At 39.5% G+C, this 15694-nt stretch overlaps 1 protein-coding gene across 2 annotated transcripts in view; it reads left to right on the top strand.

Moving 5' to 3' along the window:
• Vcl (vinculin) overlaps positions 1 to 15694 on the top strand; it is a 92846-nt gene that overhangs the window by 35190 nt on the left and 41962 nt on the right. For both annotated transcript variants that reach the window (XM_041638995.1, XM_041638996.1), the window contains exons 3-6: positions 10292 to 10442; positions 10973 to 11081; positions 13009 to 13131; positions 14376 to 14536. In XM_041638995.1, coding sequence (XP_041494929.1) covers positions 10292 to 10442; positions 10973 to 11081; positions 13009 to 13131; positions 14376 to 14536 — 544 coding nt within the window. The remainder of the gene's footprint in view (positions 1 to 10291; positions 10443 to 10972; positions 11082 to 13008; positions 13132 to 14375; positions 14537 to 15694) is intronic.

The raw sequence follows: 15694 nt of genomic DNA on the forward strand, positions 1-15694 counted from the left end.
ATTGGTTTTTTAGAATGATATTTTTTATTGTAGTAGTCAGTGCCATGTGTTTGCCTGCCTGGGGCTACTGTGTGCTTCAGATGTTTCAGGGTTTGTTTGTTTTGACCTTGAGATTTTTGTGATCCTTTCCATTGCTACTATAAGACTTTTGTCTCTCAACTGAAGACCAAGTTTTGTAAGATAATTATTCACGTCCGTCAGCTGCCTCGCTGCATTTCCAACCTAGAGCAAGGACTCTCATTGCCACAGCTCCCCTTGGGACTTGCTGTATTCAACGCATCTGTTTGAACTGACTTCCTTAAACGTAATTTGTGAAGCTTTGAGTCTTTTCAATAATAAACAGCGCCATTTTTTAAAAAATTAATTTGTAGATAAGTTCTAACTAAGTGAACATGGGTGAAATCTTTGGTTTACTTTATATTTGGTGATTGAGAAATGAGGAAATAAAGCCTTAGGCATGTGTTATTTGTGTTTCCATTGTCTACAGTATAATCAAAAGCTTGAAAAGAACTCACAGGGCCCAGAGCTCACATATTCTTACTGGGATGTGTATACATAAATTATCATGGAATTCTGAGAATACTAAGGTTAAGATTCTGCCCATTTAAAATAAGCTCTCACTTTTGAGGCGGGTTTTCATGTGGACTAAGGTAACTTTGAGCTGGATATATAGCCGAAGCTAGCCTAAAATCCTGATCCTGAGATTGCAGGTATGTACCAGGAGTACTGTCTGACCTTCCAGAGGTAGTGTGACCCACCCCTTACCCTTCGACAGTACTAACTTGTTTTGTTTTGAGAGACAGGGTCTCACTGTGTAGCCCTTGCTGGCTTAGAACTTGCTAAGTAGCTGTGTAGATCAGGCTGGCTTTCAATTTAAATTTACCTGCCTGTGTGTAGTCTTTGGTACAGTGCAAATGCAGGATAGTGTGGGTGTGGGATCAGAGGACAACTTTCAGGACTTGGTTTCCTCTGCCTTATCGAGTCAGGGTGTTTCTGCTGCTGCTCTTGTGAACTTTGGGGTGATTCTTCAGACAGAAGCAAGCTGCTACCCACCTAGCTCTTCTAGGTGGGCTCCAAGGTGACAGCTCAGGCTGTCAGGCTCGCACAGCAAGTGTTATATTGCATTAAGTCATCTGTGAAGAGTCGAATTACTAAGCTTTTAAGGATTTAAGGACCATAAATACTATTTGACTAAGTGACTCATCTTAAAGATATATTGAGACTGTTGAAAACCTCATCTTTTTCCTGGAAAATCAGGGCTGGGGAGATGACTCATTGGGAAAAGTACCTTCTGTGAAAGCCTGAGGAACTGAGTTTGGATCCCCAGCAGCTACTTAAAAGGTTGAGTATAGTGATATGTACCTGTAATCCAACACTGGGGATCAGGGGTAGAGTGGGGACTGGAGAGTTTGCTGCTTACTGGCTGGGGAGTCAGGCGGTGACTTCTGGCTCCTCCCCTCACACTCATGCATGCACATAAACATTTGGTATAAATTAAACAAACAAAGCAAAAAGCAAATAGAAACAATAAAAATGTATTCCTTTAATTAATACCTTGACTTTTCCAATATAGAATACAGGTCTAGTCTTAGATTAAGAAATTCATTCTCAAAATTTAGTGTTTGTATGTTTGCTTTTCCTGGAATTGTTTATAATCTTATTGTTCCTCCCATAGTAGAACCAAAGGAACCCTGTGAAATAGCTCCATTTCTTAAATTCATGTATGAACTGGTTGTTATTTAGTCCACTTCATTTTGTTTATGAAGCAGCTGAGACTCAGAAGCTCAGTGCAGGAGTGGAGAAGGTCCTGCCCTAGGGCTGTCTGACTGTGAGATGGCTTCTGATGTAGAAGATGTGAAAATGCTGGAAAGGTGAAGTGCTGTTTGGTGATGGTTAGTTTCCTGCCATAGTCTCTCAATTTTATTTTATTGCTTTCTTCAAATAAATCCAATTATTTAAAAAAATTTATGATAGCTATTTTTCTCCTCCAGTCTATATTTTCTGTTCATGGTAAGACTTATTTTGTTGTGCGAGGGATCAAACCCAGGGTCTTATGATGAATTATACCTCTAGCCTTTATGACACTTTAAAACACACAAACAAAAAAAATTTGATAGCTTGTTTTTATTTAATATTTTTCAGTATCCATTGAGACAGTCATGCAGTTTTTAATCCTTGCTGTTTATGATAGTCTATAGTCTGCTATATGACTGTAAATTTTCTGATAAGGAAACTTTCACATTTCCTCTTGATGGATTTTTCCTGTGACTAATATGAAATGTCCTTCTTTGTCTCTTTTGATTGATTTTAGTTTGAAGTCTATTTTGTTAGATATTAGGGTAGCTACACCCACTTGTTTCTTAGGTCCATTTGATTGGAATATTTTTTTCTAACCCTTTATTCTGAGATGATGTCTATCTTTGAGGTTCAGATGAGGAAGGATGGATTCTGTTTTTATATCCAATCTGTTAGCTTTTAGCCTGTGCCTTTTTATAGGTGAGTTGAGTCCATTTATATTAAGGAATAATAATGACCAGTGATTGCTATCTCTTGTTAATTTAGTTTTCATTGTTGATAATGTTAATTTGTGCATTTTTCCCCTTCTTTGGGATTTTTCTGCTATGAGACCATCAATTGTCTGTGTTTTTGTTGATGTAGCTGGCTTCCTTGGGTTGGAGTTTTCCTTCTAGTATTTTGTGTAGGGCTGGCTTTGTGGCTAGATGTTGGTTAAATCTGGTTTTGTCATGGGATATCTTGTTTTGTTCTTTTATGGTGATTGACAGTTTTGCTGGGTATAGTAGTCTGGGCTGGCATCCATGGTCTCTTAATGTCTACATAATGTTTGACCATTACCTTCTGGCTTTCATTGCCTCCCGTGAGAAGTCAGGTGTAATTCTGATAGGTCTACCTTTATATGTTACTTGGCCTTTTTCCTTTGCAGCTCTTAATATTCTTTCTTTATTTTGTATGTTTAGTGTTTTGATTATTATGTGGCGAGAGGACTTTTTTTTTTTTTTTAATCCAGTCTATTTGGTATTCTGTAAGCTTCTTGTATCTTCATAGGCATATTTTTTTTTAGGTTGGGAAAGTTTTCTTCTATGATATTGTTAAATATATTTTCTGTGTTTTTTAGTTGAATTTCTTCTCCTTCTATCCCTATTATTCTTAGGTTTGGCCTTTTCATGGTGTCCCATATTTTCTGGATATTTTGTGTTAAGCATTTGTTAGATTTAATGTTTTCTTTGACTGACGAGTCTATTTCCTCTATTGTTTCTTCAGCGCTTGAGATTCTCTCTTCCATCTCTTGTATTCTGCTGTTCATGCTTGCATTTGTGGTTCCTGATCGTTTTTTTCATGATTTCTGTTTCTATGATTCCCTCTGCTTGTGTTTTCTTTATTGTCTTTCTTTCAGTTTTCAAGTCTTGAATTGTTTCTTTTGTATGTTTGATTGCTTTTTCTTGGTTTTCTTTAAGGGATTTGCTGATGTCTTCCAATTTTTTGTTCATCTTTTCCTCCATTTCTTTGAGGGAATTTCTCATTTTCTCTTTAAGAGTTTCAAACATTCTCTTGACATTATTTTTTTAGGTCATTTTCTTCGTCATCTATAATTGGTTGTTCAAGTCTTGCTGTTGTAGGGTCTTTAGGTTTTACTGGTGTTGTGTTGCTCTTTGTGGTGTTGCGTGTGTTCTTACCTTTTCTACTCATCTTTTCCTCTAATTGTTGTGGTTGGGGCTGTGATTCTGCTGTCGATTAATTTTCTAGGTGCCCGTGAATCCAAGGCTCAGATGGTTGTTCCTCTTGGTACAGTCAGTGCCACGGTTCTAGTTACCCTGTTGGTCACTCTGTGTTCCTGGAGGTCACTCAGTGCTCCCGGCCTTTGCTCTACTCCCTTGGAGTTTGCTGTCTCAGGCCTGCTGTAGCCTATGTTGAGCTGTTTCTATAAATGTCCCTGGTCTGGATCCGTTCCTGCAGAGGTCCCTGGCTTGGGGTTGGTCCTGTAAAGGACTCTGCCTCTGGCCTACTATCTCGGAGTTCCCAGGCTCGCATGTGCCCAGACCTGCAAGAGGTCCTGGCTCCGGCCTACTCTTTCAGATGTCCCAAACTCACACTCAGTCCCTTAGAGGTTGGTTTCTGGTTCCTGCCTATTCCCTTTGGTGTCTCAGCCAATGCCTGGGCCCATAGAGGTCCTGGCTCAGGCCTTCTCCCTCTGAGGTCCCATACTCACGCCTGGACCTGCAGAGATCTCTGGTTCCTGCCTACTCCCTCGGAGGTCCCAGATTCATGTCCAGACCCACAGAGGTTGTGGCTCAGGCCTAGTTCCTCAGAGGTGCTAGACTGATGCCCAGACCCATAGGGGTTGAGACACATACTTATAAATGAGTAAAAACAAAAAAAAGCCAACAACCTTACCTTTTAGCTTTATTGTGGTATAATTGACAAAATTTTCATTTTGGGTGTCTACATTCAGCTTGGCCATGCCAAGAATGAGAAAGGGCTTGAGACTCTTCCAGAGCACCCAAGTCAGTTTCGGTGCCATGTTAGACAGTGCATGACCACCCACAGCTCCTGTTCAGAGGATTTGACCCCATATGTTCACATGCACATATATACATATATACATAATTAAAATAAATTTTAAAAAATGAGAAAGCTGCTTTGTATTGTATCATACTGTAAGATTTGGGACAGGGAAAGGAGTACTTTATGGATTTTATGGATGAGGGCTGTAAGATCTTGCAATTAGAGCACAGGGTTGGAATATCGTGTCTTAGCATTATCGTATGATAATGAGCATATGATAGGCTGAGTCGGCTGTGTACTTGCTACTCGAACTACATTAAAGAACGTCTCTTTTTGTACTCTGTGTTCTCTGCTGCCTTCTAAAAACTGCTACTGTGACTGTGGCCTTCACTCAGGTTTCTAGATGACTAAGGGCTGAGGATCCTTGACCTTTCAAACTGCAGCTCCAGGATGCAAAGCATATTAGCTATTATTGGAATGATACACATGAGTGAGTCTATTTCTGTTGTTTTAAAATAAAGTTTGAAGTCAGGTCCTGTGCCACAGGCCTGTAATTCCAGCCCTCTGGGGGCCAAGGATGGGGAGGACTGTAAGTTCAAGAGAGAATTTGCTTGAAAACGAACTCAGAGCTACCGTGAAGAGAAGCATCTCCATGAATAGTATTGATGGGTAGCATGCATAACTTTCGTGTTTAATACCAAGCAGGCATTGGGAAAAAGATAAAGCAAAACAAACAGCTTAAACTTAAACATCTCAATTAGTGATAATTAAAATCACCGAGAACTAAGAAACTTTGAACCTTCTTTTACATTATTTTACATGAGGTGATATTCTTGGAAGAATGGATTTATTCACAAGTGAGTATGCTAAGAATTCCATGGGACTGCTATTGGTCCCTTTGATCTAAATCACGAACGCTGGTCCTTGAGGCTGAAGGCCAAAGTGGAGAAGCTTCAGTTTGTACTCGCTGATTAAATTATCTAAATGAATATTACTAGGATATAGTCAGGATAAAAGATTATTTGGGAATCTGATCCTATTCCTAGTCAGAAACCTAGAATTTAGGTTTCCATTTCTAAGCAAAAGATCACTTTAAGAGATCAGGCAGATAGAGTGCTTAAATAAAAATCACATTTTCCACTGACATGATGGGCTCCTCCTGTTTCTGATTGCTGGTAATCATAGTGGGATTTGTTTGGCTTTTATGAATGCCATTAAATTTTAATGTACTGACTATATACCTTACTATAATAAAAATGGTGCGGTGTCTATTTTGCCTTTCATTTTACCACACAGGAGAACCATTAGTGGAGAACCAATTTGATTCCCGGCAAACCTTTTTCATTACATTTTCCCATCCTGCAGGTTCTCTCTCCAGAAGTTATTCCTAGCAGTTAAAAATTCTTTTTCAAATTTGAAAATCATATCCAGTAACTGGATCTCTAAATAGATGTAGCTCAGGAATTGCATTCTATGATGATTGTTTTTATTTTCTATAATTTCATCAAGGATCAAGTTCCCTGAAAGTAAAATCAAGTTTGGGACCATTAATGATTTTGTTCTCTACTTTTTTAAATTTCCCTCCCCTCCCCTCCCCTCCCCTTCCTTCCCCTCCCCTTCCCTTCGCTTCACTCCTTTTCTTTCTTTCTTTCTTTGACAGGATTTCTCTGTGTAATAGCCCTGACTCTCCTGGAATTTGCTTTCAACCTGCCTCTGCCTCCCAAGTGCTGAGATTAAAGGCAAGCGCCACCACAGCCCAGCTAAGGATTTCTTATTAGGCATGGTGATGCATGTCTGTAGTCCCATTAAAGGGGAGGTTAAGACTACAGAATCATGAGTTCAAGACTAGCCTTGGCTACAACAGGTTCAGGGCTAGTGTGGACTACATAGTAAAACTCTCTCAGTGCAAAGCAAATATGTACTCAATGATTTCCTTGGCTCAATGACCATTATGCTTTCTTTGCATGGTAAAAATGTATTCATCAAATCATCACTAAGCATTTATTATTTGTCAGGTGTTAATACTCCGTGAGGCTCTTATTTTTGCCATGCAGAATTCACAGTATTATGAGAGAAAACTGAGAAAGTATGGTAAATTTGATGGGAACATAAGACACCTGTAGATTTGGAATGCAATTGGCAATTACCTGAAAGAAGAGACATTTAAAACTGAACATAAGACTGGGGTGGTGGAGGTGGTGGTGGAGGTGGTGGAGGTGGTGGAGGTGGTGGAGGTGGTGGAGATGGTGGTGTGTCAAATCAAATACAAGAGAAGGAAGACTAGTACCTGGGTAGAGGAAAGGTTCATGTAAACAGTCCTGAGCTAATGGTCCCTCCCTCCCTCCCTTTCTCCCTCCCTCCGTTCCCTTTTTTTTCTTTCCTTAAGCCTGGAGCTCAGTGATTCTGTAAGGTTGGCTAGCCAGTGAGTTCCTGGGGTTAGCTACATACAGCACCGTGCCTGGCCTTTACATGGGTTCTAGGGATCTGAACTTACGTCCTCGTGCATTTTTTCTAGGGATCTGAACTTATGTCCTCGTGCATGGGTTCTAGGGATCTGAACTTACGTCCTCGTGCATTTGTTCTAGGGATCTGAACTTACGTCCTCGTACATTTGTTCTAGGGATCTGAACTTATGTCCTCGTGCATGGGTTCTAGGGATCTGAACTTACGTCCTCGTGCATGCTTGAATGGCAGGAACTTAACTGAGTCTTCTCCACAGCTCCTCATTTAAAAAGTTTAAAGTTGTTGCCAGGCAGTGGTAGCATATACCTTTAATCCCAGCACTTAGGAGGCAAAGGCAGGCAGATCTCTGTGGGTTCAAGGCCAACCTTGTCTACTGAGCTAGTTCCCGGACAGCCAAGGCTATAAGGAGAGACCCTGTCTTGAAAAACCAAAAACAAATAAGCAAGTAAACAAACAATTTAAAGTTATAAATTTAATTAAGTTAGAAAGTGTGCATTTTCTGCCATACTATATACTACATACATGTGTATTATATATTTATATGCATCTTAAATGTATTTTGGTGCAAATTTCACTTTTATCTTCCTTGACAGAGCCAGTTCTTATTGCCAGTGTGGTGGGCCAGATTGGGTCCAGTAAGGTGGAGCTCAAATTCAAGACCTTTCTGCCTCAGCTTCCCCAGTGCTGAGGTTTTGAATGCGTACTCGACTCCTTTCAGGCTTAACCTTTATGATTTGAAGTTACTTTTTTTCTCAGTTACCTATTACAGAGGTTAAGAAAATGAAACACTGTATTTACCTGTGCTCACATTATCAGATTTCATCTAGGGCCATTTCCTTCTTACCCCAGGGCTTCTCTAGCTTTGTTCTGGTACATCTGCTGCTGCTGAACAGTTAGCTTTTGCATGCCTCAGGCATGCTGCCTCCGGTTTCTAAGTACATGTTCATTGGCTATAGCTATTGGAGCCACAGTTGTTCTTGGTAGTGCTAGGAATTGCATGCAGGCTTTTGTGCATGCTAGGCCAGTGTTTTAAGGACCTCTCTGCCTTGTGTTCTAAAATACCGCTTCTTTGTCTTCTGGCTAACATTGTTTTCAGAAAGAAGTCCATGTTATTCTTCTGAATGTAAAAACACTATTTTTTTTGGCTGGTTTCTTTTGGAAAGTGTTATTATTATGGATTTGAAGCAACTTCACTGTGTAGTTGCTTAGTGTAGTTTTTCTTCTTTTTTTAAATTTTAAAGTTTTAATTTATTTTTAGTTTTATCTTTTACATTTATTTGTTTATCACTAACATTGTAAATATCCTCTCATCCATTGTGGTGGAAATGTTAGTTCATTTAACTTCTGTAAATGGCACCATGGCAACGTATTAAATGACAGCATCAGTACCTTTGTCTGAGCATCTGACGATACACCTGTACTGTGTAGAACAATGAGTTTTCAAGGCAGTTCACTGTAGTAGGCTAATAAATTGAGAATTATTATGTAGCTGTATAAAAGAATAAAGTGATTCTTTATCTTTAAAGTTATTTTTAGATGACTGGGTGGTGGTGGTGCTCACCTTTAATCCCAGCACTTGGGAGGCAGAGGTAAGTGGATCTCAGTGAGTTCAAGGCAACCCTGGTCTACAAAGTGAGTTTCAGGACAGCTAGGAATGTTACACAGAGAAACCCCGTCTTGAAAAAAACAACAAAAAAATTCTTTAGATTTATTCATTTAATTTTGGTTTCTTGAGTCAGTTTTTCTATGCATCTCCTGGAACTTACTCTGTAGATCTCTGTAGACTGTCCTTGAATTCAGAGATCCACCTGCCTTAGCCTCCCAAATTCTGGGATTAAAAGCGTTCCCCATCACTGCCCAGTAGATTAATTTATTTGAATTCCCTGTGTGTATGTGTGCCATGTGTGTGCCTGGTGCCCATGGAGGTCAGAAGAGGGTGTGGAATCCCTTGGAGGGGAATTGTAGGCAGTTGTAAGCTACCTGTGTGGGTGCTGGGACTAAACCTGGGTTGTTTGCAAGAGTAGCAAGTGCTCTTAACTGCTGAGCCATCTCTTCAGCTCCAGACTTGTTGATATTAAAACAGCTATATCAGATCAGGTATGGTGATGTGTGCTTGTAATCCCAGTACTACATGGAAGATGCAGCCTGGAGGAACACATGTTCAAAACCAACCAGGGGTACACAGCGAGTTCAAGGCTAGCCTGAAGTACATAGTGAGATCTGTCTCAAAGAAAAGAATAGAAAAGTTGGGGATGGGAGTGGATGGGTGGGTAGGGGATTGAGGTATGCAGGCATGCATGTCTTTGTTTCTTGCTGGTATGGCCTTATGGTAGCAGTGTTTTTAGTAAAGTTTGGTTTTTGAATTATGGTAGTACTTTATATATCTTTCATAGCCCACTTCTTTTATATAACTGAAATCCTCTTCTTAGTTTAATTCTTCCTATTAGCAATGTAATGTTGCCTTATACATGTGGAAATTTTTGTGTATCATTTGATCCACAAAACAATACTATGAGTAGGGTTTTTTGCAGATGATATTTTTAGTTTTTCAAATGAGAATGTGTAATATCGGAAAATTATTTTATTTTTAAATATTTTGTTCCTTATCTCTTTAAGTTACTCAGTGAAAACAGTGGGTCTACTGAAATGGTCTGAATCCACTAGCAAGATGAGTAAAAAACTGTGTATTATTTTGTTCTTTTTTCCTATTTCTTTGCATTGTCAGATTATTAAGAATCATTATATGCTGGACATGTCACAAGCTTTAAAACCTAGCTCTTGAAGGCAAAGGCATATGGATCTTTGAGTTCAAGGTGAATCTGGTCTACATAGTGAGTTCCAGGCTAACTGGGGCCACGTAGTGATACTCTGTCACAAAAAAAGAAAAGGAGAGAAGAAAAATCCCTACATAATACTTCGGTGCTTTATTTCCAGATGTTAACTCTGACAGTAGCACAATGTTTTTTAGTTCTTTATGTAATGTCTGTTGTGTGGGATGGGGAGGAATAAGGAAACAAAAAAATTCCAACAAAGGAGTTACAGAAATGTAGCTACCTAAAGCTGCCAGAAAAATGTGCTCTCAGTTTTTGTTGCCAAGAAATATCAGAATACAATTTATTCACATTGAGTGAATGAGCACATGTGCTGACATTAGCTGCAAATTTTAAAATTTGAAAGTCCATGTCCTGTTACAAATAGGCCTTGGCTATTTGCCATATAGAAAAAAGGTAAATTCACATGTATACATTTTTTTGGTATTTGCATATGTTTGCTTTTGTTAAGGAGTTAGCTTATTTTCTTCTTCCAGGGTTGAGAATGCTTGCACCAAGCTTGTTCAGGCAGCTCAGATGCTTCAGGCTGACCCGTACTCAGTTCCTGCGCGGGATTACCTCATTGATGGGTCTAGGGGAATCCTCTCTGGCACGTCAGACCTACTTCTCACCTTTGATGAGGCCGAGGTAGGTAATCTGAATCCCACAGAGACCTCTCTTAGACAAAAGCTTAGTTTTAGATTGATTTTATTTTATGTGTGTGTGTATTATGTGTTTATGGGTGCCCATGGAAATCAGAAGAGTGTATCATACCCCTAGGGTTGGAGTTATAGGAAGTTGTAAGCCACCTGTCATGGGTGTCAAGAACCAAACTGGGGTCCAGGGTCCTGTAGGAGAGCATCACGTGTTCTTGACCACTGAGTCATCTCTCTAGCTCCTAAAGCCTAATTTTAAAGATAATAATGGCGGTGGGACACCGCTCCAGAGGCAGAGGCAGGTGAATCTCTGTGGTTCAAGGCCAATCTGGTTTATAAAGCAAGTTTCAGGGTAGCCAGGACTACACAAAGAAATCCAGTCTTAAAACACATAAAAAAGATAATAATGGAATCCTTGGATGATTTTTTTAGAATGCTAAAATATTAAAAAGCTACATATGTCTAATGCCATTTTCTATGTACTGATCACTAATTTGACTGAGTCTTTAAATATATTTTCAGGTTCGTAAAATCATTAGAGTTTGCAAAGGAATTTTGGAGTATCTTACAGTGGCAGAAGTAGTGGAAACTATGGAAGATTTGGTCACTTACACAAAGAATCTTGGGCCAGGTGAGCCAAAACCATTTTTTTTTTCTATTAAAATCTTTAGGAATTGATTGTTTTGATTCAAGAGGAAAGGCTGCTCTTCTCTTACTTACAGAAAATAGGAGATGCTGTGTTGGGCTTCTCTGTGCACAGAGCCAGAGCTGACAGTGGCTTTCTACTGAGGGTTTGCTGCTGCCCTCAGGTCTCTTACCTGCTTTCTACAAGTCCCAGCCCTGTGAGAAACATGCAGCCAGATTTGCCAGTGCTGATGGGGAAATGTCGGAAGTGCTCTTCTGTTACTGTAATGCCGAAGGCCATCCTCAGTTCCGGCCACCCCATTCCACAGCATTCCTTTGCTGTCTGCCAGCTGGCCTGTGTTCTTCATGACTTCTTAGCTGGCTAATCAGCTGCCTGCTATTATGGACTTATGCCTTAGCCCAAGGCTATAAAAGTGTAATCAGACCTCAGAGGAGAGAAGAGCTGTGTGGTTGAATCTCATTTGAAATGATTATTTAGCCATCTGAACATTGAATATTCAAAATATCCAGATGCCAGCATTTGATCTTATAGCTATAACATGACCTCAAGAGTCCATAAATTACGAATAAGATTAATGGAAAGGCATATTAGGCATTTAGCTTGATGTTTATTGCTCTGTGAATTATTTTTTAATTGAAATATTGATACTTATTTAGCTGTATCTCTCTAAAGGTTCGAGGTAGTGGGTTTTGAGCTTACCACACTTTCTGAGTTGTTTCTGAAGATCACCTGGAAGTGGATTTTTTTTAATGGCTGTAGAGGTGTACTGGGGAGTGGCTGGGGTTTACCTGGGAGTTGTAGAGATTAACCTAGGCTTAGTGCATGCTAGGCAAGTGTTCTACCGCTAGGTTACAACCTAGCTGAGACCTGTATTGTCATTCTCATAACACTGAAAAAAAGGTATGTTTTTCTCATAACTTTATGCAGACCCTAACAAAAATGAAGGTACTCTGTGTGAAGCAGAAGCAGCCTACCTTTCTGCCTCTCCTTGGTCTTCATGGTCTGTGAAACTGATTATGAAATCTAGGGGTAATTTGAAAATCAGAGTTTAAAGCAAAAATCATTTTGCTAGCCAATAGGATGGCTCAGCTGATGACCTGCTGACCGTGTTCCATCCCCAGGAGCCACGTGGTAGGAGCAGGGGACTGACCCCTGCAAATCGTCTCCTGACCGCTACACATGTACTGGGCACATGTGTGTGTCCTCACATACACATACCTATAAATAAATGAATGTAATTTAAAAATCACATAGCACTTTTGAATAATAACCAAAGTAAACAATATTGATTCCAATACACCAGATGCTTAAAAAGCTGCCACAGCTGTACTTTTTAAAATTTCTGTTTTGTTTCTAACTTTAAGAGTTAGTATATGTTTATTTTGGATCAACTTGAATATTTCAGAAATTATTACCAAGGTAAGAATAAAACACAAGGCTTGGCAGGTACAGTGCATGCTGCCAAGCCTGATCTCCTGAGTTCGGTTCTCAGAACGTGGTAGAAGGAGAGAAGCAACGCCTGCAAGTTAACCTTTGACTTTTATCCATAGGTGCACCGTGGGACACGTATATTCTTCCAATATACAGAATGAATGAACAAAAACCAAAACATACCCTAATGCAATCCAACTCACTGTTAGAATTCTTTCTGAGATTCTTGCATAGCACAGCACCGTAGCCAGATATACAATATGAAACCTGTATGCATACATATAGGATTTTTCTTTAATAAATTACCTTCACTGAAAAGTATAACATTGCATAAAATGCTAGTATTGTTACAATGTCTGTCTTTAAAGAGGTAGGTAGTAAGTTTGGCATTTTGAAGTAAGTCAGGATAGATTTGGGCTGAAAAGCCCAGATTCTGGTTTATTTCATCGCTCATCCTGCATAATTTCTTCTTGTGTTTCAGGGATGACAAAGATGGCGAAAATGATTGACGAGAGACAGCAGGAACTGACTCACCAGGAACACCGAGTGATGCTGGTGAATTCGATGAACACCGTCAAGGAGCTGCTTCCTGTTCTCATCTCAGGTACTGCTGGTGACAGGGTGAGGGAGCTGGGCGCTCTACTGAGATGGTGCATACCCTTACCCAGGGCAAAGATGAGATCCGAATGAATGCTGATGTAACATGTGGGCAGCAGGCAAAGGCTAAGCCCTAGAGTCATCATTTTGAATGTTCTTTTGCTTTCTTCTTTCTTAACTGCCACAAGGAAATTGCACTAAGTGTCAGTGTGTGCCCGTTCCTCATCATTTATGCTTGTGTCATAGGCCGGTTGTGGGATCCCTCACTAATTCTCAGAAGACAGCTGTATTTACATGTCATTGTCACCCTCCAGTGCCTCAGTCCCAGGGGCTCTGTGGGCATCTCTACACACTTGGCGTGCAATCACATATAGATACATATAAATAAAAAATTCTCTTTTAATTAATTATTTTTTTAAATTAAACTTTCTTTGCGGGTTTTTTTTTTTCTTCAGGGTTTCTCTCTTATGTAGCCCTAGATATCTTGGAACTCACTATGTAGACCAGGCTAGCCTTGAATTCACAGACATCTGCTTGTCTCTGCCTCCTGAATTCTGATATTCAGGATGTGCGCCTCCATGCCCTGATTAAAAAAAAAATCTTAAAAACAAGAAAGAAAGAAAGAAAGAAAGAAAAAAGGAAAGAAAGGAAGAAAAGAAGGAAAAAGAGAGAGAAGTCACTGATGCACACATTGAGAGAACTAGAAGATACTGACTTCTTTGGGGCCTACCATGGTTTGGGGGCAGTAGGCTACTCACAGTTTTGTTGGTGTTTTTTATTCTGTCCCAGGAGATTTTGCAGTGACTAGAGGCCATGGTGGTATCAGGATATTAATGATTTAAAAAGGTATTAATTGCTTTTTGATTGTAGATCATCAGTGTGTGTGTTAAATTAGTTCCCTAATGACAGTGATGCTTTCTTTACACCCTGAATTTACTTTACAGTTAAAGTCGCTGATACTGGAACTTGATCAGCAGGTTTGCAGTCTTTTTATATATTCTGTTTTAGACATTTAGAAGACCAAAATATGTATCTGAAGTATGAAACATTATCTGTGAATATTACTAAGCGATAAGATTAAATTCCAGGGTGATGAGATGCCTTGGCCTCACACAGATGGAGGAAGATAACTGACTCTTTCTACTTTCTACCTGTGACCTCCACAACATTTTTGTTTTTTTGAGATAGGGTTTCTTTGTGTCCATCATTTTTTTAAAAGATCAAATTCTGATCTTTTGTTCATCTTTATAGCTATGAAGATTTTTGTTACAACCAAAAACTCAAAAAACCAAGGAATAGAAGAAGCTTTGAAAAATCGAAATTTCACTGTAGAAAAGATGAGTGCTGAAATTAATGAGATCATTCGTGTGTTACAACTCACTTCTTGGGATGAAGATGCCTGGGCCAGCAAGGTAAGTCTACTGGAGAAGAAATAATAAGAAAACTTCAAATTCTGCACTCCTGGGAGATTTTGATTGCCATCTGTCTTAGGTTTTATATTGTAACTATGTATACCTAAGAATACACAGGTATTATGGAAACAGCTGTTCATTTGTTTTATGGGCTACTTGTCACCTTTATACATTTCCATTGTTTCAAGGTGGACTGTATAGGTATATAGGATGACTTGGTAAAAGGCTCATTTCTCATTGGTTGGGCTGGTAGAGGACTTGGGGTATCATACTTCCCTGGGTGGGATCATTGCTTTTTATAGGGGTGATTGTTGCCAGGTGACTTAAGAAAGACAGAGTATATGCCTATAATTATGTATGTTATGGAAGAGTTGTCCTTAGCCAACCTTTGATTAAGAGGAACGTACAGAGTAAGCTCTCAGGCCTTTTAGATGTGTTGCTTGGTCATTCTGTTAATTAAAATATTGGTCTTCATATTGCCGGCTAGTTTACAGATCCCTTTGCTTTCTGTAGAAACTCCCCTTCGACTCCAAAGGGAGTCCATTAAGGTGGATTCCTTTTAGAGCCTGTTGGTAGCTATCTGGAGTTACTGCCACTCTAGTCTACTTATTCCTCATGCAGTGGCAAAGCTTCCGGGTCTGGTTTAGACTTGCCCTAGAGAATCCCAGGACGGAGGTGTGTGTGTGTGGGGTCCCCATCTCCAGGGTCTAACTTTCCCATGTATGACCCAAATTCTGTCAAGGTTGTTAACAGACTAAGTGCCTTTATGATTTGACTTCCATTGGGTATTCATTAGAGTGTTTTTCCTCCAGGACCACATATAAGGTAAGATCACATTTGTGGCCAAACATCACCAGTCCTCCCTCCTGCTGCTCAGAAAGCTAATTTAGCCATGCACAATCAATTAGTTTACTTTTAGCTGTAACTTCATTTACAGAGGTGTTTCCATATTGATAGTATGTCTTTAACTGTTTCTAAGATTGTATTTTAAGTTTTTAATGATAAAATCATCATAAGCCTCTGATATTTGATTTACTTTGCTTTTGCTTGACAACTTTCACTTCCCAATGACTTCTTTGTGTATCTTTTTTTGTTGTTTTTGTTCTCTTGTTTGTTTTATTCTTTTTCTCGAGCTTAGAAGGTAAGCTTTCTCTTACC

This window comes from Microtus oregoni, unplaced genomic scaffold (genome assembly GCF_018167655.1).
Source record: "Microtus oregoni isolate MIOR12 unplaced genomic scaffold, Mior012 000056F_ref0000123, whole genome shotgun sequence".
NCBI lineage: Eukaryota > Metazoa > Chordata > Mammalia > Rodentia > Cricetidae > Microtus > Microtus oregoni.